This window comes from Drosophila mojavensis, unplaced genomic scaffold, assembly GCF_018153725.1.
Source record: "Drosophila mojavensis isolate 15081-1352.22 unplaced genomic scaffold, ASM1815372v1 contig_136, whole genome shotgun sequence".
Classification (NCBI taxonomy): domain Eukaryota; kingdom Metazoa; phylum Arthropoda; class Insecta; order Diptera; family Drosophilidae; genus Drosophila; species Drosophila mojavensis.
In genome coordinates this window covers 3,926,884-3,953,780 of record NW_025318667.1, presented here as the reverse complement: position 1 = coordinate 3,953,780, position 26,897 = coordinate 3,926,884, and the positions used below count along the sequence as shown (strand labels likewise).

The 26,897-nt window shown below is 42.9% G+C and overlaps 5 protein-coding genes across 12 annotated transcripts; 2 read left to right on the top strand and 3 right to left on the bottom strand.

The window, feature by feature from the left end:
• The first annotated feature begins 4,123 nt into the window (after positions 1-4,123).
• On the top strand, positions 4,124-11,676 carry LOC6585354 (period circadian protein). 4 transcript variants are annotated; one of them, XM_002010950.4, is made up of 8 exons: positions 4,125-4,299; positions 6,984-7,162; positions 7,247-8,229; positions 8,302-8,658; positions 8,743-10,202; positions 10,267-10,497; positions 10,574-10,717; positions 11,019-11,676. In XM_002010950.4, the coding sequence occupies exons 2-8, from the start codon at positions 7,071-7,073 to the stop codon at positions 11,088-11,090; spliced, it is 3,339 nt and encodes a 1,112-aa protein (XP_002010986.1). In that variant the 5' UTR covers positions 4,125-4,299; positions 6,984-7,070; the 3' UTR covers positions 11,091-11,676. The 4 variants fall into 4 exon arrangements, with proteins under 4 accessions (XP_043863523.1, XP_002010986.1, XP_032588722.1 ...); XM_032732831.2 differs by having other exon boundaries at positions 4,125-4,336; XM_044007588.1 differs by lacking the exons at positions 10,267-10,497; positions 10,574-10,717; positions 11,019-11,676 and having other exon boundaries at positions 4,124-4,336; positions 8,743-9,060; positions 9,137-9,226.
• Positions 11,677-11,765: 89 nt separating this feature from the next.
• LOC6585355 (circadian clock-controlled protein daywake) lies at positions 11,766-13,112 on the bottom strand. The gene is made up of 3 exons (XM_002010951.4): positions 13,001-13,112; positions 12,437-12,929; positions 11,766-12,152 (listed from the first exon to the last, which is right to left on the bottom strand). The coding sequence occupies exons 1-3, from the start codon at positions 13,074-13,076 to the stop codon at positions 11,951-11,953; spliced, it is 771 nt and encodes a 256-aa protein (XP_002010987.2). The 5' UTR covers positions 13,077-13,112; the 3' UTR covers positions 11,766-11,950.
• A 1,863-nt stretch (positions 13,113-14,975) lies between these two features.
• Positions 14,976-18,337, bottom strand: LOC6585356 (paraplegin). The gene is made up of 6 exons (XM_002010952.4): positions 17,909-18,337; positions 17,034-17,846; positions 16,424-16,960; positions 16,082-16,352; positions 15,464-15,993; positions 14,976-15,370 (listed from the first exon to the last, which is right to left on the bottom strand). The coding sequence occupies exons 1-6, from the start codon at positions 18,119-18,121 to the stop codon at positions 15,215-15,217; spliced, it is 2,520 nt and encodes an 839-aa protein (XP_002010988.1). The 5' UTR covers positions 18,122-18,337; the 3' UTR covers positions 14,976-15,214.
• A 200-nt stretch (positions 18,338-18,537) lies between these two features.
• Positions 18,538-21,109, bottom strand: LOC6585357 (protein twisted gastrulation). 4 transcript variants are annotated; one of them, XM_044007700.1, is made up of 5 exons: positions 21,041-21,109; positions 19,647-19,863; positions 19,190-19,384; positions 18,977-19,121; positions 18,538-18,901 (listed from the first exon to the last, which is right to left on the bottom strand). In XM_044007700.1, exons 2-5 carry the CDS (start codon positions 19,750-19,752, stop codon positions 18,709-18,711), a joined length of 639 nt encoding a protein of 212 aa, XP_043863635.1. In that variant the 5' UTR covers positions 19,753-19,863; positions 21,041-21,109; the 3' UTR covers positions 18,538-18,708. The 4 variants fall into 4 exon arrangements, with proteins under 4 accessions (XP_043863635.1, XP_015016352.1, XP_032588736.1 ...); XM_015160866.3 differs by lacking the exon at positions 21,041-21,109 and adding an exon at positions 20,856-21,026 and having other exon boundaries at positions 19,647-19,829; XM_032732845.2 differs by lacking the exon at positions 21,041-21,109 and adding an exon at positions 20,269-20,562.
• Positions 21,110-21,207: 98 nt separating this feature from the next.
• On the top strand, positions 21,208-26,171 carry LOC6585358 (GPI inositol-deacylase). 2 transcript variants are annotated; one of them, XR_004364573.2, is made up of 12 exons: positions 21,208-21,819; positions 21,894-22,619; positions 22,679-22,858; positions 22,921-23,073; positions 23,236-23,330; positions 23,397-23,819; positions 23,877-24,002; positions 24,195-24,388; positions 24,451-25,147; positions 25,213-25,308; positions 25,448-25,677; positions 25,793-26,171. XR_004364573.2 is itself a non-coding variant. In XM_032732832.2 (11 exons), the coding sequence occupies exons 1-11, from the start codon at positions 21,679-21,681 to the stop codon at positions 25,620-25,622; spliced, it is 3,006 nt and encodes a 1,001-aa protein (XP_032588723.1). In that variant the 5' UTR covers positions 21,208-21,678; the 3' UTR covers positions 25,623-26,171. The 2 variants fall into 2 exon arrangements, 1 of the variants encoding a protein (XP_032588723.1); XM_032732832.2 differs by having other exon boundaries at positions 25,448-26,171.
• The last annotated feature ends 726 nt before the right edge of the window (positions 26,172-26,897 follow it).

The following is a 26,897-nucleotide window of genomic DNA, read 5'->3' as shown; positions in this document are numbered from 1 at the left end:
ACCATCTCTGGTATCATCCTCTACTCATTCATCATCTTTATCGTCTAGCATCGCCTCAAGCAAGCCAAGTGACAGAGCTTGCAATAAAGTATCGATTCCTTGAATTCAATGCGAAAGTGAATGCACACGTTTGAGTGCATGTGTGCTCACGTGTAGGGCAAGTGCATGCAGGTGGGCTTGGCACGGATTGCCACGTGGCCTTACCAATTGAGCAAACGTTTTCTTAAATGGCTTTTATGCCATTGAAGGACGGAGTTAACTCGTCGTTATAATCTGTAATATATCTGTATGTACATATGCTTTATGGACTCTGCCACGCCTTGTTCTGCATATACATATAGCGTCGTATATCCTTTATGCCCAGAATTGCAAATTTCTTTATGTCAAAATTTTTGTGTTGAAGCTTACTAATATAGATGATAATTATATAGTTCATAGAACTTTATAGGCCTTAATAGATCTTTATATATCATTATAGATAATTATATCTCTTTACATCTCTATAAATCTTAACAAATCTTTAACAATCATACGAAAATGGAATAATTAAACTATAATTTGAATTAATTTATAATATCATGTATATCATAAATATATCATACATGATAAGCCCAAGATATAAAACTTTTTGTGTGTGCCATCGAGCCTACTCCCAGTTTCCTGGTGGCATACATAACTCTTTTCCTCAACCCAATCTTTCGTGACTTTTTCATATAAAGAACCTCTCTTAATTGTTATTTAAGTTTTATAAAAAAAAAAAAAGGTGATCTTATAATTAAAACCAGGTAGATCTAACATTTCCTAAACATGTCTTCAAAAATCTTTAGCGAACAAAAAATTGAAGTTCTCTTTAAATAAAGATCATAAAACTCGTGTAATGTACGCACAAAACATTTAGTTGTAAAAATTGTGCGATTAAAGGGAAATAGCTTACAACGCCACGCCCAACCGCCCATCACACGCACACACACACACACACTTAACACCTTATAGCACTTGAGATGGCTCTGCCTTAGATTGTTCAACAACCTACGGGCATATTAGTATACCCTGCACATTGACTTATGTTAAATAGGGTATGATTAGTTCAAAGCGTAGGTACGTAACAGACTTAAGTATATATCTTTTGTGATTATATTATAATATAATGCTCTCTGTCGTAAATTTACTTGTGTATACAACAAAATATCTACTTACAGGGTATTTTGCAGTTACTAGAAAAGTATTTGAGCATTTTATATGAAAAGATGTGGGAAAACGATATCTTCTGGACCTTCCATTGCGCAATTAGAGCAAGTTTGTTTGATTTTTGCAACTTACAGGGTATCTTCTAGTCTGAACTACACTCCTAGCTGTGCAGGGTATCTTCTGCGTCTATTATCCAAAAGCATGCTCAATTAATCTCTAACGTTTATAGGGTATCATCTAGCTATCTATGTTTGATTTGAAATTATTTGCTTACAGGGTATCTTTTGGGTCTGGCCACTCACAATTAGAGCGCGCCTCTTTGATTTCTTTTCTTCACTTTGACTTTGTCCATTGTCTTCTGTTTGTGTCATTTTGCTTTGCTAACTTGTTCGTCGTATCAAATTCACCTAACTGACTTTTAATTGTGTGTGTGTGCGTGTGCGCGCGTGTGTTACGTCGGTGCTGTAGCCACGCCCCGTCGCTAACTCACCCGTCGCGCTGTGACAAAAGGCATCCAAACCCGAAACTGAAACTGAAACTGAAACCGAAATGGAGTTCCATTTAGTTTCGCGTGTAACTCAATTTATGCCTGTGAAGTGTGTGGCCCACAGTCGCTTCTTTGTATGCCCTTGCCGGCATGGGTATTGTGGATTTGATTAGTCATTATGGAGCACTTCGTAAAATATATATGTATATTGATATACCTGATCAGTATAAATGGTCCATTTTTGGCAGTAGATATCCATTATAGAGGATATTATTGAGTACATTACATAGTATGTAACATTTCATTGGGTATACGTACTCATATATATATTCCTGATCATGCCTCTACCCTTACTGAGTAGAGTATTATAGACTTGAACTTTTTGTATGTGATCTTAAGCTTTCATAAAAAATAAAAAATTCCAACATAATCAACCTCAATCTAATCTAAAAAGTAAACCAATAGGAAACTAAATATCGGTTCGAACCCTATGAGAGCAAAAGTTTTATAGAGAAACACTTAAGCCACATAGAAGAGTATGCAATCTTCGGCTTTCCTTAACAAGTGTTTAGTATCTCCTTTTAATCAACGTATGCCACGTGTAACCCGGAAAAGTCTTGATGTTTACCTGGCTCATGGCAAGCGAGATATCTGCTTCAGGGAAAACGCATCTACTGCAAAATACACACACACACACACACGCTCACACACATATTATGCAACACTAATTTTGCCCGACTCAAATAACTGTCTGCAGTCGAGCAAACCCTAACATGTGCTGATGATACATATATTTGCTGTCTTTGTAAGACTGAAAGATCTAGAATTCCTCTAGCTAGATGTTTGAATAAGAGCAGTTTATGAATGAAATTTCCGGAATATTTATTGCTGACATTGAAAGAGATGAGAATGATGCCGAAAATTTGAGCCATGTTTATAAAATTCAATTGAAAAAAAATATATATAAATTGAATATTATTGCATCCGATTCGACACGCATTGCCAATGCACATGGCAAGCGAATTGTAAGCTGCTTTGTTGTTGCATGCGGCATTAAGCGGATTTTCGTCGTATAACAGTTACTTGATTCTTCCTGCGGCACATGTTCACATAAATAGAGCTGTCATCTGCACAGATGATGCTCCTCCTTCACATCCTCAATCTCCTTCCCCCTTCCCGACACTCGTGCCAGCGTCTATCGATATTCATTAATTGCAGTTCGATAGCTCTTTTGTAATTGGCCAGCTGCAGCTAAAAATAGATGGCAACGCCTAAAAGGCTGCCACATCGCGTGCATAAGCCAATGGGCTGTATGCGTTATGTGCACCTTCTATTATGGAACAAACAGCCAGTGGGTAAATACATACCAACAGCCATACATACATACATACATACATACATACATAGATACACATACATGTATCTATAGACACACGCAAACTATTGTCGCTGTTTGTGATCAGCTCTGCCGCGACTAACACACGCGCCTGGGCTGTACTTGCTGTGGGCGGCGTAACAGAGACAGCAACAGAATAGCCATTCGGACAACAACAGCCAGACAATGAGCCAGCAGCAACAGCAGCAGCAGCAGCAATAGCAACAACAACAACAACAGCAAGGCGAGCAAGTCACGTGGCTGTTATGCGTGACATCGTAGTGCACATTTTGAGGCACATTCGAATTCGCAGCAAATGCTCAATTTAGCTTGGATAAAGTCAACGTGCCGCCGCCGACGCCGGCAGCGAAGTGACCCCAACCCCTGGGCCGGACCCCCTGCACAACCAGTCTGTCGCGGCAAAGCAAACACCCTGACAGCAGGGGCTACCCACCAGTCAAAGTCCCGTTTCCTATCGACTATCCCAACAGTAGCCGCAGAAGCGACTTCCATCTTCTGCTGTTGCTTTGATTACGCGTACATAGCTTAACCCTCAAGGGTACCAAAGGGTCGTAGGATAGCTGGAAAAAGTTCTACAAAGTTCTACTGCAGAACAAAAAATTGATCTTCAATAAATATTCATATTTTAATATAATAATTCATAATTTTAATTAATTAATTCTCTACTATAACTATCTTTTAATAGTTGTTTATCAATTTTTTATTGTGTAAATTGATATAAAATATAATATATCTAAATACTCAGTAAATGAATAGAGCTCTGAGCTCCAAGCAACCTTCTTGGTTCACTCCACGACATTGTTGCACCGCATTAAGGGTTAAGCTCAGAGCTAACGAAAACTATGTCAAGCCGAGCATTGCCGAGTGCCAATATTCCGAAGAAGAACGCACGTTGTGGCGGCTGCTGCGACCATGTCATGTGTTGGTATGTGTGAGCACGAAGCATGCATACACATATACAGGTCGTGTCTGTCAGTGTGTGTGTGTGCAGTTTTGCCAAGCTTGGCACGCTGGCGCCACAATGCGCTTTTCGTCTCTTAGCTATCGAGTCTGCCGTCAGTATTCGTACGAGTCTTCAACAAGTAGGTCGAGAGCAACGCAGTTAAAAAATTGTTTTTAGCTAATACAAGCGGTATTGAACTACATAAACATACACACGTTTCAATATTTGATTTTTTTTAAATAATTTTTTGTTTGTGAAAGTGCCAATGCAGTTAAAGTGAAATAAGTATGTTCCAAATAAAATTATATATTTAAAAGAATAAGTGAGTTTTGCACATACATACATGCAAATGTATTCTTATTCATATACTAACTTCATTTGCAATGCGTAGATCGGCATAGCAAGAGCGCCAAAGAGAGCGTCAGAGAGAAGGCGAGAGAGAGACCAATGAAACTGAACTGAAATGCACACAAAGAGTGCAAAGTATGCAAAAACAACAACAAAGGTTCTAAAGATTTGAGAGCAGAGAGCAAAGCAAATGTTTTGATTATCATGCATTTGTATGGCTATGTGTCTGTCCGTGTGTTTGTGTGTGTAATGGAAAGCTCAATTGAAACTTACATAAAGAGCGCTGTTGTCAATGGCTACGTAACATATTTACTTTAATTGTGCACTTTTTACGCTCATTGTACAGACGCATAGGGTATATTTGTTTATCGTCACGTTTGTCTTTTGCGTGTATTTACATATGTATAAGCAACAGGTATATTAGTAGGGTGTTAAGCATAGAAAGAAGGCTTGACATTAGCTACTTTATATAATGTAAATATATAAAATATATATTAAATATAATTAAATTCCACTTACATTTGTATATAGGCTAGGGGCTCGGTAACACGAAAGATTAGAATAGATGTGTAAACGAGTCTTAAACTATGTCGTATACCCTTCAAAACATTCCCCATGCATACATGCGTATGCCGCAATCAGACTGTGTGAAGAGTATCACATAGTCGTTTGCATTGGAATATAAGGTGCTGCCCTTGTTGCAGTTAGGTGCGGGAGAGAGTGAGTGAGAGATAGCCGCCAGGCTTAGCTCGGAATGAACAACAGCATTTGCTTGAGACAGACCGGCCCAACAGTAATAACGGCAAATAAACAAACAAACATATATACACACATACATATACGTATATATGCATACATATGTGTGTGTACGCATACGATCTGCATATGAATTGCGGTAGTCCCCTAACCACAGGGATAGTCTATGAATATTACACATACGCCACATTGTATTTAGTAGAAGGCAAATCAGTTTTTACTTTTTATTGCTATTGTTTTTGAACAAGACACATTTTTAATAATGAAATCAAATGAATAATTTAGTTTATGAAACACGAAACTGTTTAGAATTGATTGTAATGATAAAAGCAGTTATAACGCTTAAGAATTATTTTGAACCAAGGCTTGTTTTGTAAGAAAGCTCTTCAAAAAAGCTTCCCGTAACGGCAACGAATGAGGAGAAAGAGAACAGAAAAATTGATCGATTATGAATGCACGTAAAACATTTGCAGATATAAAAATACAATTTTTTAAATTTAATATGCATGCAATTTAAATAATTTTTTTAAAAATGTGAAGAACATCCTAAAAATTAAACTGATGAACAAAAACGTATGGTTTTCGAACTTCATTTAAATTCGAAAAGTTATTGCCTCGAAATCATGCTAAATCAACGTTTTTTGCTTAAAGTCTTACATAATATTTCAATATGAAGTATTAGATAATGTTATTACTCCTGCCTGCCTATCAAACGATTCCCTCAAGTTGAAATTGGATATACGTTCTTTTATTTTTTAACGTAACACTGCAGTGTACACATATACATGCATACATATGTGCATACATGTGTGCATATGTATATGCTGGTTGTTAGCATTACGTAAGGCAATGGCTTCCAATGGTTCGTTTGCTCAGCAAATTTCATAAATTGAATACGAACAAAATTATGAAACTCTAGCTGAAATGAACATTTTTGCAGAATATTTACTTTCATTCTTGCCTCTCTTCTAAAATTCAAGCGACGCTACTTACAATTATTTCTCTTATAAGTAGATTTCTGTCAAGCCGGCATTTATGCGTCTCGCTTCTGTTTATGTACTTATACATACATACATACGTTATACGTTGATGTGCTTAGTATTTGTTTTGTTTAGCGTTCGACTGCATAACGGCATCCGTCAGCAGTCGCAGCTGCAGCTGCAGCTACACGTGAGTCCAATAACAACCAAACGCTTCTCTCATTTCTCTTTGTGAATACTACGCGCAAATGCCATCTCTGTCACACCTCAGCTGACTTGCCCAAGAGATTTTGCTGTTCGTTAAACGTGACGACAATTTCATTACGGTGTCGCTCTCTCCCTCTCTCTCTCTTTACGCTGAAATCTATTCTAATATGACTCAATTATGTGAATGCCAAACAATTAGTGAGCTGTTGGAATTATCAATGAACTTGCATCGAATTTTAATGTAATATTTTTTCTGAATGAGAATTATATTGTTTTTTTTTTTCGATTTGTAGTTAAAAGGAAATAAAATTGATAAAAAATAGAATTCAATAATTTTGCTGAAAGGTTAAGGTTAAAAAGATATTTCTACTCTAAAGCTTAGAATGTTACGTGAGATTGAAGTTTAAGCGTAGTCAAAATTTCCTATATATAATAATAATAACTTGTAATAATCAAAGTGTGATATATGTAGGTAATCCTTAAAAAATAATAATCGAAAAATGTAATAAATTATACAAATTGTTTGAAAACTTTACGAAAAACTCTTTCTAAAAATTAAAATTTTCTAAAAAATTTTATTACAATTAATATATTTTATATTGTATTTGATAACTTTGTATTTTTCATGCCGTTTGTAGAGTAATTTAACCAATATTACGTTGTATATTATACTTTTAGGCGCAACCAACTATTGATTCTGTTGAAAAAACTTTGCGAATACTTTTGAAATACTAGAAGTTATTTATAGAGAAGATATTTATCAAAATGGAGGGAGAATCCACGGAGTCAACACACAATACCAAAGTATCCGATTCGGCATACTCCAACAGCTGCAGCAACAGTCAGTCACAGCGCAGGTGAGTTGAATGGAGCGATCCAGGCGTTTCCTGAGCACCCTAAGCTGATGCTCTCTCTCTCTATTCCGATCCCCGTATCTCCAGTGGCAGCTCAAAGTCGCGTTTAAGTGGCAGCCACTCCTCCGGCAGCAGTGGCTATGGGGGTAAGCCCTCGACCCAGGCCAGCAGCAGCGATATGATCATCAAGCGGAACAAGGAGAAGACCCGCAAGAAGAAGAAGGCCAAATGCACGGCGCAAACATCGACAGTGACATCGCTGGAGAACAACGATGAGCAGCTGGTGCCACAGCCGTGTAGCTCGGTCAGCTGTGAGCAGCTCCAGGAGCTGCAGGACACACAAAAGTTCTGTGAGCCGCCGGCATGCGATCAGAAGAAGCTGAGCGAACAGCTGCTCGCCGTGGATGACAGTGAGGCGACTAAGAGCAAACAAAGCGACCAGGCCCAACAGCTGCCCGCCGTGGCACCCCTCTCCGCCAGCTGCAGCCTGCAGCCGGGCAACGTTCCGATTGCGTCGAGCCATGGCCAGGCGAGCGGCAGTGGCGGCGGTGTCAAGCCGGACAAGGCATACGAAGCGCTGCCGAGCAAACTGGAGACGATGGCCGCTGGCGTGGGCAAGCCACAGCATCCGGAGAGGGTAAAGGAGGAGAGCTTCTGCTGTGTTATCTCCATGCACGACGGAGTTGTGCTCTACACCACACCCAGCATTACGGACGTCCTGGGCTTTCCGCGCGACATGTGGCTAGGTCGTTCATTCATCGATTTTGTCCATCTAAAGGATCGGGCGACATTTGCCAGCCAAATCACGACCGGCATACCCATCGCCGAGTCACGTGGCAGCGTACCCAAAGATGCGAGATGCACCTTCTGCGTTATGCTGCGACGTTATCGCGGCCTCAGCTCGGGTGGCTTCGGTGTGATCGGGCGCGCCGTCAACTATGAGCCCTTCCGCTTGGGCTTAACATTCAGGGAGGCGCCCGAGGAGGCCCGGCCGGACAACTACATGGTATCGAATGGCGCCAACATGTTGCTCGTTATCTCAGCGACGCCCATCAGGAGCAGCTACAAAGGTGAGCTAAGAATTCATTTTAGAACTCCATCCACTTATACACATCCTCGTTTCCCGTTCCTCCTGTCCTCAGTTCCCGATGAGATTCTCTCGCCGAAAAGTCCCAAGTTCGCCATTCGCCACACGGCCACGGCGATTATCTCGCATGTGGACAACGCCTCGGTCAGCGCACTTGGGTACTTGCCACAGGATCTGATTGGACGTTCCATCATGGATTTCTATCATCACGAAGACTTGGCGATCATGAAGGACACCTACGAGAAGGTCATGAAGAAGGGACAAACCGCTGGCTCCTCGTTCTGCAGCAAACCCTATCGTTTTCTCATCCAAAACGGCTGCTACATCCTCCTCGAGACGGAATGGACGAGCTTCGTGAATCCCTGGTCACGTAAACTGGAGTTTGTTGTGGGACATCATCGTGTATTTCAGGGTATGTCGTTGAGTCAGTCGAACTCCACTGAAAGCAAATTGAAATAGATCATTATTTTCTCCATTTATCTCCTACTGACCGCAGGTCCCAAGCATTGCAATGTATTTGAGATGGCGCCAAATACAAAGCCCAAAATATCGGAGGACGCACAGAATCGAAATGCGCGCATCAAGGAGGATATTGTTAAGCTGCTGGCCGAGACGGTATCCCGTCCATCGGACACCGTTAAGCAGGAGGTATCGCGTCGCTGCCAGGCGCTGGCTAGCTTCATGGAAACGCTGATGGATGAGGTGACGCGGGCCGATCTCAAACTGGAGCTACCCCATGAGAACGAATTGACGGTGTCGGAGCGTGATAGCGTGATGCTTGGCGAAATATCGCCGCATCATGACTACTATGACAGTAAGAGATCCACTGAGACGCCGCCCACCTACAATCGGCTTAACTATAACGAGAACCTGCTGCGTTTTTTTAACAGCAAGCCTGTGACCGCGCCCGTGGAGCTCGATCCGCCGAAATTGGAATCATCCTATATGAGTAGCGCCCGGGAAGATGCCCGCAGCACCCTTAGTCCCGTACACGGATTCGAGGGTAGCGGCGGCAGCGGCTCATCCGGCAACTTTACAACCGGCAGCAATGTCCGTATGAGCAGTGTCACGAACACTAGCAATGCCGGCACCGGCACCTCGGCCGGTGACAATTCCGCCGGCGGCAACGGTAGCGGCAACAGCAACAGTGCCCCGGCCGTCACAGTGACCCTAACCGAGTCGCTGCTGAACAAGCACAACGACGAAATGGAAAAGTTCATGCTGAAGAAGCACCGCGAGCTGCGCGGCCGCAACGGTGAGAAGAGCAAGAAATCGGCCAACGAAAAGATGCTCGAGTACACGGGACCGGGTCATGGGCATGGCATGAAACGCGGCGGTTCTCATTCATGGGAGGGCGAGGCGAACAAGCCCAAGCAGCAGCTGACCTTGTCAACCAATGTGGGCGTCGGTGTGGGCGTGGGCGTCGGTGTCGGCGTGGGCGTGGGCGTACCCGTACCGGACACCCTCTCCAAGTGGCAGGCCCCAAATGCGCCGACCACTCAGTACGTGGCGAACAACCTGAACTGCGCCCAGAACATCAACTTGTGGCCGCCATTCTCGCTGGGCATCACCCCGCCCTCGGCGCACAGCAGCCACACGGCTGTGGCACAGCGCAGCTTCTCGCCCCAGCACAGTCTCTTCCCCGCCTTCTATTACATACCGGCCCCGTTGGCCAACGCCACGTCGGCGGCGCCCAGCGTCAGTCCGCAGCGCAGCCACAAGAGCTGCGAACAGCCGAGCACTTCGCAGCAGGCCGCTGCAGCGACGGCGATGCCGTTGCAGTACATGGCCGGTGTTATGTACCCGCATCCGTCGCTCTTCTATACGCATCCGGCGGCGGCTGCGGCCACAGCCATGATGTACCAGCCGATGCCATTCTCCAGTGTCACCAACACGATGCAGCTGGCGGACCGCTCCAGTGGCTCACAGTCTAGCTACAACAAGCCTGTCTATGCGGTAGGTCTTCGTCAATCTCTATCATCGATCATTGAATTGATCGTTATTTCCAATTATCTTGCAGTCCCAGCAATCGCCACCTTCGTCGTCGAACAAGACACCGGGCGCCTTCCACTCGGTGACACCGTCCCAGCAGCAGAAGGCCTCCTCGCAGGCGACTTCCGTGAAGGCGGAGCCCGGCTCGAATTTGGCGCCATCGGATTCGTCCAAGAAGGGCATACCCGACTCGCCGATGGCCTCGGTCACCGGCGAAGGCTACTCCTCTGATCAGCCCAGCAATCCGCTCATTTTGAAGGTACCGTCTGCTAGTGCTGCTGCACACACCACAAATGCAACCAGGCTAACCCCTCCTCTTTCCTTGCCGTTTCCAGCAAAAGTACACGGACAGTAATGGCAACAGCGACGACATGGATGGCTCCAGTTTCTCCTCGTTCTACTCGTCCTTCATCAAGACAACGGATGGCTCGGACAGTCCGCCCGACAATGACAAAGAGACCAAACACCGTAAACTCAAGGTAGGCTTGATAAGAATTTGGGAATACTATTTATACCCTTTAATATAAGAACACCCTGTAAATTTGACTGGAGAATGGGCATGCGAAATGTCTTTGAATGTCTTGTTAAGATCTTTTATAAATGAAAGTTCAGAAATATTCCTAATGAACAAGATGGGAGCCTGAGGATGGCTGGTAGAGCTAGATAATTATAGTACTTAAAGAGAATCTTGCAGATTATTGAATATACCCATTAAGCACTCTTAACTGTTTACAGGATGCACAAAAGCCATAGAAACTAACATTAATTTCCATTCTGCAGACCGTCATGCAGTCGGATAACAAGATCGTGGAGCATCCGGAGGAGGATCAGACCCAACACGGCGACGGATAACAGATGACGGCACAGCTACAGCTGTGCCCATTGCTCCAAACCAGCTGCAGCGTTTGATCTAGCTGCAGTCTTGGTCCAGAGTCGCCCAAAAACTCAACGCCAACCGAATGTGCGAGCATTACTTAGGTGGGTAACAGCTCCTGGGATTCTCTCGCTCATTCTCTCTCTTATACTCGCTCTTTCAGAGTTGCCCATACGCACACACATATATACGCATGTGCGTATATGTGTGTGGGTGTACGTGTTTGTGTCTGTGTTTGTGTATCGCTTGTACTTCACTTGTGCTGGAAGGAGTCGCAGAGATGTCAAAATGTCAAGATGCCAAAGATCTAAGATCGAGGATACAATAACTCAAAAGTAGCAAAAGTGCTCGACTGGACTGATAGCCTAGAACCATAAGCTCTTGCTCAAAACACATTCACATCCACAAACTCTATATTTATATATAAACATTATGCTTAAGGCTGTGCTTCTTAACTTAGCTCCACATTTTGGAAAAGTTCCTTAGTTTTCTATCTAAAATATATATACATACATTTTTTCGGAGCTAAAATATACGCAAGGTTCATACCTGATAAAACCTAAACATAAAGCCTTTTACATTCGGGATGTGGGAAAGACGATGAAGGTAATCCAAACATCGTTAATTATCGATTGATTAATAGAAGATATACATATGTTTTCAGGCTGTATTTTGAATGCCTTGAGTCTTAGATATATTGATATACAGATTAGATTAACCCTAGGTCTACCCAACAACCTCCAGACTGTCTACAAGCTAAGTGCTAATCGATTATCGATCACAGTAAATCCCATATAGCATATAGTATAGATACATAACATCAGTGTAATCTAAGATCTTATTCTTTTAGAAAGAACTCATCATATGGTATTTTGTCGAATAACATTTGCAAGACAGTTCTATAGGCACGATCGGCGGCTTCCAATATCTTCGGCTGTATGTCCGCTGATAGAGCGCTCCACTCATCGTTGAGGACCTTCAAGGTGCTGTCCCGCAGCTCCACATTATCGTCGAACAGATTCGACATATTAAACGATCCGCTAAAGGAGTAAAAATTGAAATTGAAATATGATATAACAACTGGGTAAATACGTATTCCGACTTAAAGCGAAGGACTATCCACATATTCTATAAGAAATTTTGGTGAGTATAGCTCGAAGATTTCGTAAGTAACTGAAGCTCTATAAGAGACTTTCAATTGACATGACAGTTGACATGAAGTTTAACATTAACATGAGTAGGTTATTTATAGCTCTACTTCCTCAATATATTACTCAAATCTAAGAACTAAGCCCTTCCCATTTACTATTTCATCGATACTCACGAGCTCACTTTGGCAACCGTTTTGTAGTCGGTGACCTTCAGATAGGAATGTCCGTCCGGTCGTTGCTCCGGCACAGCAGTGATGCGAGTTTTGGACTGCATTTGGCTTAGATTGATGACCATCGTGCCTTTGCTGACAATGGGCAGGATCAGTAGCTTGCCGTCAACTTCGTAGTTGGCCCGGACTTCAATGTCGGGCGAATTGACGATCCAAATCAATTTCAGCGGCTTCGTGAGATCCGCAGAGAAGCCCTTCACGCTCCTGAGGATCGCTCTGTCGGAAAAGTGGTGCAGCGTCGTGTCCCGCATGATCAGACTGAACTGCATCGAATCGCTCGCACCGCCGCTCTTGATGCGCAGCGTGCCCAGCTGCAGGGGCTCTACGCTGGGTATATTCCAGGCGGGTAAGCCGTACTTGAATTCACGGAAATAGATTTTCACCTGCTCCAAAATGCAAGCCTCGTCGTGCAGAGTGCAGTGTTTCATCGGGCTAGCTGCAAGCAGGTCTTGCCATTAGCTTTACAAGGCACCCCAACCACCTGGCAAAACGAAGCACGAAACTTACGCAAAATCTCAGCACCGACTGCAGCCCAAAGAGCAGTCGCAACTGTAAAAATAATTAAATGCTTTCCGTACGACATTCTCCGTGTTCGTCTTTAGATCTGCGACTAAATCGATGCGAACGCGTGCAATTCGTTTTTATAACTGCCTGACCCGCTAACTGCTAACTGCTCGGCTGGAGCTCAGATCGGGTGAGCTGTGAACGTGTTAATCTCCAGTTGCCATTAGCCAGGCAAATATAGAATTAATCGTAGCAAGTTGAACTGTGAACCTCTACGGTCATTAGCTACTCCCAATTGCCTAATAGTTGGCGGGTGCTTAAAGCCACAAAAAAGTGTCGGAAATTCTTTTTGAATAATCATTATTAACAGCAATTAATAGAGCGACGTCAAATATTGAATTGCACTTTTCGAAAAACTTGTATTTTGTATTTTTCTATATTCCCGATTTACTTCTCTAACTGCCTATTTCTCTCTCTATATACATATATATTTATATATACCTATATATCTATGTATATACATCTTATCATCCTCAATATCTCTCAATATTTCTCTCTGCATCGAATCAATCTCTTTCAGTAGCTTTCTCTCTCTATATATCTCTCCTTCTCATTTCTCTTCACCAACCTAACACTCTCTCTATTAATATGTCTCGCTCTTACTTCTATCCCCCGCTCTTGCACTCTTTCTCAGTATCACTTTCTCTCTTTCTCTCTTAATATATATTTTTCTCTCTTTCTTAATATATATTTCTCTGTCTCTCTCTCTCTTTCTCTCTCTCTCTCTGTTAATATATATTTCTTTCTCTCTCTCTCTCTCTCTCTCTCCCTCTCGCGCACTATATCTCTCTTAATAACCCTCATTAATAATTGTGCCTTAATATCCCTCTCAAAGTATTCTCTTTCTCACTCTATATCTCACTCTCTCTGCCTCTCCCTCTCTGGCCCTCATGCTCTCCCTCTCTCTCGCTTCCACCCCCCTCGCTCACTGCCTTTCACTCTCTATCCATCTATATATTTGTCCCTTTGACTCTCTCTCTCTCTCTCTACAATTTTCTCTCCAATTTTCCGAACTCATTTACAGGGCATTTCATAGTCTATCATATGCTACATACAATAGTTGGCGGCTTAGTTGCGTACTTCACTGGCATTAAGCACACATCACTTATTAGGGGTTAAATGACAAGGCACTAGGCATTGTCATCGCAAATACAACTAAAATCTTACCTGTCGGAGGCCTATAGCATATATAGTATATACCATATTTACCAGATACTTCCCATATATGATTTAGGCCATGCCTATGGGCACGCTTAACTTATATTTATACATTAAATAATTGCTCTATTAGAACGTAATTAGAGCAGGAATATTTTGGCCTTTATCCACCTAACCTTAAAAAAATCATTGAATTTAGGTTAAGGTGAATTGCTTTTTTATTGAAGCTTAATATAAATAGAAATAAGTGACAGAAAGTCATATATATAGACTTGGGTAAGAAAACATAGTATTTTCTATCCACGCCTACCTACCTACCTATTCCTAATTTGGAATCATTTCTCGATGTTTGGAATCGACTTGTAAACTAATGTTTCAAAAACCTAAAGAACTCGAATTGCACTCCAGACCAAATGTACGGTGCACCTATCACACTAAATGCTGACAAATTTCGCTTATGTTTTATAGAACTAAATATAATAATAATCTCATCATATTAAAAATTGACGCTTTTAATATTTTACATAAAAATGATTTATTCAGGAAATTGGCTAAGAAAAATAAAATTTGTATCTAAAATGTTAAGGCATTTTTGAAATTGTTGTCTGAGAGGTGCTCAACAGGTGCAAAGGTGCTGTCGAGCAGTTGATACATAATGAGTAACCGCTTCAAGCGGACAGGCTATTAAGAAGTGCAAACAGTTAAATGGGATTCATGGGGATTATGTTATGAGCAATCGAAAGCCTAATTGCGGAATCAATTAAAAATATAAACAGCTTTATTTACATTTATCGAACTTGTACCGGCTTCAACGGTCTAACGAGTGAATAGAAGGCTGGGCTCTTGAAATATGTTTGATAAGAGAGGTGAAGCAAGAAGAGCTGCTAAAGCAGTTAGAGGAGGAGGAGGAGGAGGAGCAGGAGGAGGAGGCGTAGGCGACACAGTTGTTAAAGCGTCATCGTTCGTTTTCGGCTTGTTGATTGTCCTTGGTGCAGCACCTTACGATTGTGACTGATCTGTGCCAAGATTCTTTAGCGATTGCTCAAACTCTACCGAGTCCACCTGACGTTTGGTTGGATCAAATGGTGGCGGACCGATTAAATTTACCACTTCATCATAATCTAGCGTCTCCTTATCCAACAATGCCTCTGCCAGCTACCAAGAGAGATAGCGAAAGAGCGAGGGAGAGAGAGAAAGAGAGACAGAGATAATTAGAATGGAAGAGAGATAAGAGACGTGTTGCCTTGCCTTCTCCAGTTTGTCGCGATGTTTAATCAGCAGCTCCTCGGTTGTCCTATAGGCCTCGGAGACAACGCTGCGCGCCTCGTGATCAATAATGCTATCCATGGCACGGGAGAAGGGCTTGGCGCTGCCGCTGGCGCCGCCGCCGCCAGATTCATTCGCGTCGCGCACATAGATCGGGCCCAGCTTTTCGTTCATGCCAAATTTCTTAATCTGCGAATAGGCTATCTTGGTGACCTTCTCCAAATCGTTTTGGGCACCAGTCGTAATGCGCTTGAACACCAAATTCTCGGCTGCACGTCCACCCAGTGCCATGCACATCTTATCGAATAGCTCCTCCTTGGAGTATAAATGCTGCTCGCTGGGCGTGTATTGGGCAAAGCCCAGGGCCAAGCTAGTGCGCGGCACAATGGTCACCTTCAGCAAGATATCCGAATTGGGCAGCATCCAGCCAACCAGAGCGTGTCCACTCTCATGATACGCGATCACCTTGCGTTCGGTGAGCGACAAAGCATGCGAGCGCTTCTCGGTGCCACCTGAAACAACAACAGATTAATTGATCCGCTCACACAGAGTGATAAAGAGAGACAGAGAGGGAGAGAGCCCGGAATTCTCGACACGCACCCACTAAACGCTCGACGGCGTATTCAAGATTTTTGCTAGTGACCTCTGCTTGAACGCTGCGCGCCGCATGCAATGCCGCCTCGTTGCACACATTCGCAATGTCGGCGCCCGAGAAGCCGGGCGTGAGGCGTGCCAAACGTTGTGAATAGGTGCTGGGCGGCTCGGCCAGCTTAATTCCCGACAAGTGCTTCTCAAATATCTCTTTGCGTTCCTGCAGCGTCGGCAGATCAATAAGTATGTGACGATCGAAGCGACCAGGTCGAAGCAAAGCCTGCACACAAAGAGAGAAACGGAATCAATTAAGCTGCACTTGGGCGAGTCTCATCTCTATCTATCTCCTACCTTATCGAGAATGTCTGCTCGGTTGGTGCTGGCAAGCATAAGTACACCCTCTTTGGTGGCCATGCCGTCCATTTCGACTAGGAGTTGGTTAAGTGTCTGCTCGGACTCGCCGGAGCTGCCCTGGCCCATGCTTTCGGTGCCGGAACGCTGACGTCCGATAGCGTCGATTTCGTCTATGTAAATGATGCAGGGTGCCCGCTTCTTGCCTTCCTTGAACAGATCACGGACACGTGCGGCGCCCAGGCCGCCAATCATTTCAATGAACTCGGATCCATTCATGCTGAGGAACGGCACCTGCGCCTCGGTGGCCACCGCCTTGGCCAACAGCGTCTTGCCGCAGCCCGGTGGTCCCAGCAAGAGGGCGCCGCGTGGCACCTTGGCGCCCAGTCGCTGGTACTTTTCGGGTGTCTTCAGATAGTCCACGAACTCCTTCACCTCCTGCTTGGCTTCACTGAGACCGGCCACGTCGCGAAACAGTACGCCACGGCCACCATCAAAGGGATCGACTAGCGTGAACTTGGCCCTGCCCATTTGGTTCTAAGGAATACACAATTGAAAATCAATCAATCAAGCGATAGGATATCGAGGCACTGTTTGGAAGATTACTAACGAATGAATCCATACTGAGCGGGCTCTTCATGCTCTTCATACGCGTCGCTATGGACATGAGCAGGGCGCAAAAGAGTAACAGCATCAGGATGCGGCCCGTGGTATCTGTTTGTCGATCATAGGTGACCGGGACGCCGTCTGTGATCCCCAAGCGCTTCTCCACCATACGCAACTTCTCCTCGAATTTGTTAGCATCCGCCACAGCCATGTGAAATATGGTAGAGGTTACTTTGCGACCCTTAATCACAGCACCATCGTGCAGGATAATCGTAACCATTTCCATATCCGGGCGTATGATCAGTTCTTTGACCTCGCCCACGGCTAGCATATGGTGAACAAACTCATTCCAGGAGACGTAGCGTGTGGAGCCCTCTGGTCGTTCGGTGCGCGGCGTTATAAGCAACGAGATGAACGCCACGAACATATATATGGTGAATAGCCATAGTACCGCCTTTGTTAATACCGACCGCATTTTCTCATCGTTTTCATTGTTTTTGTTGTTATTTGGATTGGAGGCCTCGTCGCCAGAGCCGGGCCCAGCCGCGGAGCTCGGTCTGGGTTCTTCTTCTCTGCCCTTGATTCCATCCGCACTGCTTCCGCTCTTCTCCGACTCAGTTGTGTTGGGGCTTGAAGTAGGTTTATTGCCCGCCACGTTGCTGCTTTCTTTGCCGGAGCGGGGCTTGTCTGTCTCTGTATCTGCCTTGCGTGAGCAAAAGCATCGCATATGCAGTTGCTGCACCTCACGTGGAGTCAATTGAAGCGAGCGTGCAACTACACCTACAATTGCCTTGTACTCCGCCCGCAGCATTTGCATCTGTGTGATGGCCGAAATGTATTTAATTGTGAGACAGTCTCACACTGGGATGCACAACTCACCTGTCGCCAGCTCAATGGGTGTAGGGCGGGAGAATTTAGCTGTCGCTTAAGATTGCTGGGTAATCGTGTGTCGGTGCCCGCGGCTGCGGCGGCGGCGGCAACATTAGCATCGCCATTTGGCTGGCCATTGTGTGTCACGTAGGTATGGCCGCGTGCCACATTGTAGGGTCCACGTTGCAGCACAGTTCTGACATGTCGTAAGCCTTTGAACATAATTCCTAGCCACTTGTATTATGGCTACTTGTGGCCGCCGGTTCGAATACGTAACTTTCAGTTGTTTGCTTGAAATTACATGCATTAGAGTTGCCACCCCGGCGCAAAACGCGGCTGGCCTGTCACAGCAGCGCTCAATCAGCTGTTCGATGTTGTTGGGGGGGCAGTTAGTAAACTATTAATTTGTTTCATAAAGATGTCATTTTGAAAGCCACATTGTTATAGTTTTCAGTGTGAGAATTGGGAAAACAAATACATAAATATGCCCGAGGATTTATGCGAACGCATTTTAGTATTATCATATTTACTATCGAAAATTTCATATTAACCCTTAAGTGACCGCCATACGAAAGAAAAGTCTATATATAGTCCGGCTGCTCAAACGAAAAATAACCGAAAGGCGTTAATCCTTAACATATTGTATACATATAAATTTTTCTTTTTATTCATATATGCATATAAAAAAAAATTCATAATAATAATAATGCTATACAAAATTACTTCGTACTACACAATAATAATGTCACTGAATCGAGTAGCTAATTTGTTAAGTGTTTTTGATCCTTTAAATTTGTTCACTGTTATTATCAATAATTACTATTCACTGAGCCATCAAATGGACCCATGCTATCGCCAAAGTCCTGCATTTCCTCGTCGATTTCGTCATCAAAATCATCGCCCAATTCCTTCGTCTCTGGACATTGTCGACAACGACTCTCATTAACACCATAGTTAATGCACGTAGAGCCTACACATTCACAGCAGCTATCATGGAACCATCTAAAAAAAAATACATATATTTTACTAATGAAAAATATAATATTCATAATAATCCGGGAATGGAATTGGACTCACCTACAACTGCTGGCACCCATTGTTTGACAGAACTGACGGCATTTATTTAACGATACGCACTGATCTAAATATATAACCGTACAATTGACTGTTTTCGTATTGTCACGTTCCTCATGAGCCTCTTCCAGATTTTTGTCATTATATTCTTTAATAAGGATAAGAATAAGCATTTATAAGTTGTGTACATAGGTAACTATTCTATATTCTACTCACTTAAATAGTATTTCTCATCTTTATCCAGTTTTGGTTTACCCCTAGACCAATCTACTTGGAATGTGAAGACATCCCAGTATTCACTTTCACTTTCATTGGCCAGCACATCGAATAGTTCTGGAACGCCTTCAAAATCCTCAACGTGTGATTTTTTGGACAGCGCATTTCGCGTTTCATTTGGCTTGGGACACAGTTCTGCAAGTTAACAAAAAATTGTTAGCCATGGTCGTAACATAGGTGTTAAAGTGCAACTATCTTATCGGCTTTGCAACGGCGGCTCAACTATCGATAGTCAGACAATGCGCGATAGCCATAGTTACACATCTCAAAGAGCACAGACACACATACATACATATACAAACAAGGCAACTGCGACAACGCAATAATGAATAATGATAATGTCACACTAGATCACATCATCAGAAAAATATGTATATGTAAACATGTAAATACTCACCCACACAACTGCAGCACTCCTCATAGTACTTGATGCCTAAGCATTTGAGGCACTCCTTGCAGCAGGAGCAGTTCTTAAGCTCGCACTTGCAACTCTGCGTCAACATGCACTTGGACACTATAGAGGCGCAGACGACTTCGTTGCACGACTCCACCACGCCATAGAAGCATGCAAATCCCAATGCTAGAAATGCGCCAACCGTTAGCAAGCGCCACACCTCCATTGTGATATATATGTTTAATATATAATATTGCAAATACAAATGATTTCCTTTAGTTTTGTTTATGATAATAAGGGCCCCCACACACTGTTTTCGTCGGGTGGGTGGCTTGGCGGTGTATTTGAATTGCACACGAGTAACACAAACAGAACGAGCAACAGAGAGAGATATGGACGGAATACGCAAGCGACACAAGCCGATAGTTTGAAAGACTTTAATTGATTGATCGAGAGTCAATCTCAACTGACTGAATAATAGCTGGCTTGCAAATCAATTGCAGCAAATAACAATAAAAAAATATTTATGTATGTACACAGAATATAAATAAAAACAACACAACACAAACAATTGTTAACTATTGCTACACATAGAGAACATTACGAATATATATGCATTTATTACTTATTTATAAATATATATATTTTCTATTTGATAGATACATAGAAATTGGATTTTGTAGCGCGTTATTTTTTGTCGTATTTGCAGCACAAGGCACAAGAACAAGTTTTGGAATGAGCTATGAATATTTTACTAAATCATTGAATAAGTCAGTCACAGCGCGTAACAACAACAGCAAGCGGCGGCAACATCAGCACCAGCGACAGCACCAGCAGCAGCAGCTACAGCAACAACAATAAACGACACCACGACAAACACTAACAAAACGAAACAGAAGACAAAACACACACAGCGATCAACGATCGACAGATGAGAGAGAGAGGCAAACGACGACAACAACGACAACGACAACGACAACGATGTCGATGTCGATGCCGACGTCGACGTCGACGACAACGAGACGGCGTCAGCTATATAGCTTGTTTTTGTTATTGACGCGACACAGCAGGGCATAACTGTCTTTATATTTTTGTTGTTGTCTCTCTCCTGTCTTTTTTCCCAGACAGGCCCAGAGGCTAGTCAGCCAGTTAGTTAGCTAGATACAATGCGCGAATTAAGCGCCCGCGCAGACACACCACACACACACATACACATGATCCAACGGAGGCTTAGAGAAACGTAAACACGTTACGAAGCATTGTTGGCGTGCAACGAGGGGAGAAGTTAGGGCGCGAGTGCGATCGCGAGCGCGTTCATTAACTGAATGATGGACTACCGCAACGAGATGCGAGCCAACAACAACAACAACACCACAAACAAAACGATCAATACACACTTCAGCATTAAGATCCTAAAGGTATTTGATTGGAATGCTCTCAGCAGCAAAGTGTGTCCATGTGTGTGTGCATGTGTGTGTGCATGTGTGCGCGCGTTGATATTTGCAATTGTGTGTAAGCCGCGTTATCGACGTCGATTGTTTTAAAGCTGCACTATCGGCATTTTCTCGAAGCTAATCGGATACATGTTTGACTGATTTAAGTAGGCATATGATTATCTGTAATAAAACAATGAAATACAGCTGACAAACACAAATATAAAGTAAATACATTCATTGTACAGTTACTGCAATATCCAAATTTGAATAGATTTTATTTTTGATATTTTCCAATTATCAGTATCGATTCTCTAATTACTGTGATATTCTTAAGACCTTTAAACAAGTCAAATATTAAATTTAAATTAGTAATAAAAATTTATTAAAATAAGTAAGTCCACAAAAGGTTCAACTATTAAGCGTTGCAAATCTATCAGCGAAACAGCTGTTGAAGTCAACACGAAACGCTCTCATCTCTATTGTTCCATGTCCAATAATAAGAATATTCGCAACGTTTGGCAACCCTGAGTGAGCTAAGTAACAACAAAAATAATACCGCTGCCTCAAATCGCTGGAAATTACAAATCAAACACAACTAAATGATTGTGTTTAGAAATTGTGCGGTGCTTCTGGTGATTGCCTCAATATGCAGTTTCTTATATGGCATTGCACACATACACCTCGAGGTGGAGCCTAATGCTTGCCGAATGACTTATATGTTTGGTGAGCCAAGATTTGCGGTAAGTTGTGTTAAGCGAAACGCTTCAAATATCTATTAAGCCTTAACGACCAAATCTGTTTTACAATTGTGTAGCGCGTTCGATTTAATGCCAATAAGCTATTTCCCAACTATGGCCTATACTATTATTATGAAGGTATGCGCCAGCCTCTGGATCCTCTTAAAACGCGTATGACTGGAGCTCCAGTTATCTTTGTGCCCGGCAATGCCGGGTCGTACAAGCAGGTACGCTCCTTAGCATCGGTGGCGTTGCGCAAGGCAGGCGAACATCCAAATACAGGCAAACATCTAGATTACTACACAATTGACTACGATGAGGAGCTGTCGGCTCTCTATGGCGGCTACATGTATCATCAACAATCGTTTCTCAAACACTGCATACGTACCATTGCTTCACTATATAGTCAGCCCAGCCCCGTTGTGCTGATCGGCCATTCCATGGGCGGCAAGCTGGCCCAGTCAGTGCTAACCGATGCAGAAATCAGTCAGCATATTAATGCCATTATCAGCATATCGACACCACTCGATCATCCGGTGCTCAACTTGGATGCACATCTGGGCCGATTCTATAGCGAGACACACGAGCAGCTCAGCCGCACACGCACCGCCACCCAGCCGTCAATCATGACAAATGTATGCCAGAGCTTGCATCAGAAGCCGCTCAGCGAGCAGAGCATGGCCAACCAGGATCTATCCGCCAAGCTGGATAATGTCTTGCTCATTTCTACGGGTGGCGGCAATCGAGATCTGCTCGTGCAGGCCGGTCTGACCACCTCGCAGTTCAACGATCTACATGCCATGGCAAGAAACAATATCAAAGTTATCAATTTACTCCCCGCTAAAATTCTTTCCTTCCGCAGACCTCGGCTATACCACGCGTGAGCCTTAGCTGTGACCACTTGTCGGCCGTCTGGTGCCTGCAGTTCATGCAGGTCATCAATGGCTTCCTGTTCAGCATTTCCCAGCGACGAGATGACGGCTCAGTGGTCTTTAGCAACAACAAACATCGCAACATGCAATCTGCATTGGGACACTTTGTGGTAAATGACATGCGAGGCTTCTCAACTTGCTCAATCCATTTAACTTATTCTGTATCTTGTAGAAATCGCCAACACGTCAGCAGAGCTTCATAAAGATTCCAACCCACAATAATTGGCATGAAGAACGTAGTCTAGTCATCAACAAGTTTTTCACTAACGGCCTAAAAAGTCATTATTATGAGCTGATTGGCTTAGGTCGTCAGCCACGCTATAAGGTTGCATCTAATTTAGTTTAACAACATCTCTAAATACACTGTTCACAAAGCGCATTGAGAGCGTATTGCTTTCAGTGATTTAGCGTTGAGATCGTTGTATTGAGCTGTTGGCTAAAATTAACACAAAATTCTTATGTGTTCTCTTTTTTTGCGACTCTCTAGAAACTTGCCATTGAGGCTCTGAACATTGACGGCGATGAGAATTGGCTATTCGGCTGTGAATCATATAGGAACATTGAAACCGGACAGAACTATTGGTGAGCGCTAGCATCCACATCCACACAAACAACTAATTCTCTCTCTCTCTCTTTCTCTCGTTTTAGCCATAAGGCAACGTCTTTAACACATCTCGTTCAGCGTCTGCCCAATGCAGACCAAGATCCCAGAAGCGTTGCAATTCTCGATTTGCACAATTTACGCAAGACATATGAGAAGTGGACCCATTTGCTCGTGCGCTTGCCGCCGGGCAGTCAACGCACTGGCTACAATCTGGACATCTATGACCCCAAGGATCGCATCCTAGACATACGCATGCCGCGCTGGTATGCATCTGGGCGGCGCGTCGCTATCAACGAGACACTACAAGGCACCATTCACTATCGCATGCGCATTGCCGATCTGGTCGAACCGTATCAGAGCCTGCGCGTTTACATTGATCCGCAGAACTGTCTACAGCCGAAATACCGGATCACGGTTCGGCTGTGCGTGCCCTGGGCAGCCGGCTTTGAGCGTTACCATACTCTGACGTAATATTTCCCAACAGCATTTAACACTAGGCTAAAGCTAATCGTTTGTATTTTCAGTTCACCAGATCAAAAACCTGGACTTTACATCAATGTGCCCGTCGTAATGCCTCGACATTATAATACCACATTGAATCCAGTTTTGCTCGACTTGTACTTGGATCCCATTTGCCGTTATCGCATTAGGTGAGATCCATATAGAAAAAGAACTTTTAGATGGAATAGAACCAACGTCCTTTCTAATATTGCAGTTTCCATTTTTGTTGGCTCAAAGTCATAGATTAGATATACCTCTATATACCTCTCTCATGTGCACTTAAGACAACTCTTACTCACTCTCCCTCTCTCTCTCTATCTATCAATCTATCTCTCTCTTAGCTATGAGTATTCCTATGCTGATGCCTTGTCACGTATTGTACTTGAGTTCTATGGCTGGATGCCAGCACATTTCGTTTGCGTGCTGTTGATTGTGCTGCGCAATCAGCTGGACAAGTTTCAGGTCGCGGGCAGCTTCCAGAGCTTGAAGCCCTACATTGGCTACTTGCAGTACACATCGCTCTATGTGGTAACAGGTATAGTCAGCCACACCCAAATGCTATCCCTATCGAGCTTACATTCAAATTTGGAATTTCAGGCTGCCGCTTGTTCAAGAAATTGGTACTCAATATGAAGATGTTGCCGATACCCGAGCAACTGGACTATAGCATTAATATATCGATCATCATCCATTGCACCGCCATTGGGCTGTCGGTGATGACCGCTTTGGCCTTATGGTTTTGTTTGACCACCTATGGGAATGCGATCCATCGTCTGGCGTTGCGTTTGACACGCCTATCCTCATCCGGCTCGAACATAATGCTCTCGATCATGACACATCTGCCGATCACCTACGGCATACTGACAATTAGCGTTGCTCTGGGGGCCTGCAGCGGGCTGGCCTTGTTTTTGGCCTTTGTTTTCTATTTCCTGATGGTATCGAATGCCTACAAGGACTATCTGGAGGACTATTTGTGGCAAAAGGCGGCCAATATAGTGCACATGGCAACCGGCATTGGCAAGAACTCAAAGACCACTAAAGGAAATCAATCTACAGCTGTAGCTAACGCCATGGACCAGTCGCCAGTGCCCAGTGATGATGATGAGCAGTCGCAGAATCAAGGACAAGATGAGCAACACGAACAGAAACCGCTGCAGCCCAACAAGGATCAAGCTGAGGAGGAGCTATGCGTTGGCCTGCAAAACTTTTCCTTCCATGTAACCCTACTCCTATTGCTGCTGACACTCCTATTGCTTAGCGTTCCGGCCAGCTTGGCCTGGCTGCGCAGTCGCAGGTGCGTCTCCAACTCTCGATTTGTAATATTGTTTCGAGATATACATATGAATCATCCATTTACAGACATGGCATTATTCTACCCGATCCAGCTTTACATACAACCATTGTGTCCATTAGCTCAATTAGCTTGCTGCTGCAGCTACGCTCACCTCAGAAATTGTAAGTAAACAACGGATTCAAGATGAAATACGATTGCAAATTCACTTTGCTAAATGGGCAGCCCTTTGTCCCATTTGATTGCTATTTATAAATATTTCAAGCTCTTCATATTTGAAATCGTTTCATTATTTCGTTATAGACCTGGCTATTGGATTCTGTCCGTCCTGTTGTATTTGTGTGCTGGGACTACCTTGCTCTATTGTCAAATTGCTATATATCGACTGAACTATATCATCGCTGGAGCCTTCGCAGTGATCGCCATACATCAAGCTCTCCAACGTTTATATCACAAGCTGCGCCCCGCAGCCACTTAGGATTAATGACAACAAAAACACCCACAAAAGCCAATCAAAACAATTTCCAATGAATGTAAGAAGTTCCTTTTTTTTTTTTTTTTTTTTTTTAGTTTTAGTTACTCGGTTTGTGTTGCGGCTCGTTTTAGACATGTAAAAAACGAATGCAAAAATCCCGATTTCTGTTGTAGACTTAGTCAACATTTGTCTGTAACCAAATAAGTGACACCGAACGCCACGCACAAGCCATTGCCCAAGGAGACGTCCAGTTGGATATGCAATGCAAAACTCTGCAAATGGAAATGACGGGAAGTCCATAACGATCTGCTCCACAAATCTAACCCAAATGGATAAATGGAGGCTGTGAACGCCCCAAATCGATACAAATTAATAATACGAATGAATGAAAAAATAACCAAAGAAGAAACCAACATGAAAACAAGCCGAAAATTTCACTCCATATTTATGGCATGTGTGAAAAATGAATTGCAAATTACACTAAACAACATAATCGAGACACGTGTTTATTACCGTACCTTATTGGCGAAATGAAAAATGTTAATCAAATAATTAATTAGTCTACATTTATTTTATGTGGGGATATTTGTGTTATTTATATCGTAAGATCTATATATATATATAGATCTACAAGTCTTCAGATCTGTATACATCTGTTATATAGTATGTAATATGCATATATAGCGCATTAGTCATAATATTAGTTTTGTTTTTTTATTATTTTTATATTATTTTATTTTTTTGTCTTTACAAATTTGTAAATTTTTTATTTACTTAACTTTTCAGTCCGATTTCGCGTTCTTATTAAGTATTTTATATTTACTCAATGTATTATAATCTTCCTGTACTTAGGCAATAAATTAAGTACCTACTCATATATATATTTATGTATATATATATATATATATATATGTATATGAAGACATGAATATAAAGAAATATATTTATGATGACAATAGATCTATGAATGTAGATCGTAATTGTTAAATCTACAAAGTTTTTGTCCATCTAAAGCTGCTTTAACAAGCTTCAGTTTCGATTTCAATTTGCATATCAAGTTGCATTCAATCATTTCTAAATCCATTTTATTTAGCTTCAGTCAATATATAACTATTTTATACTTTGATATGAATATGAAATTTAAATTTATTAAAGCTAAAGTTTATGAAATTTATTGATATTTGATATGATATTGAATGGAAATTGAAATTGAATGGCTAGAAATGCATTCAGCTTACATTTAGCTGATTGAAGCTAGTTGATGTGAAGTCAAACGAG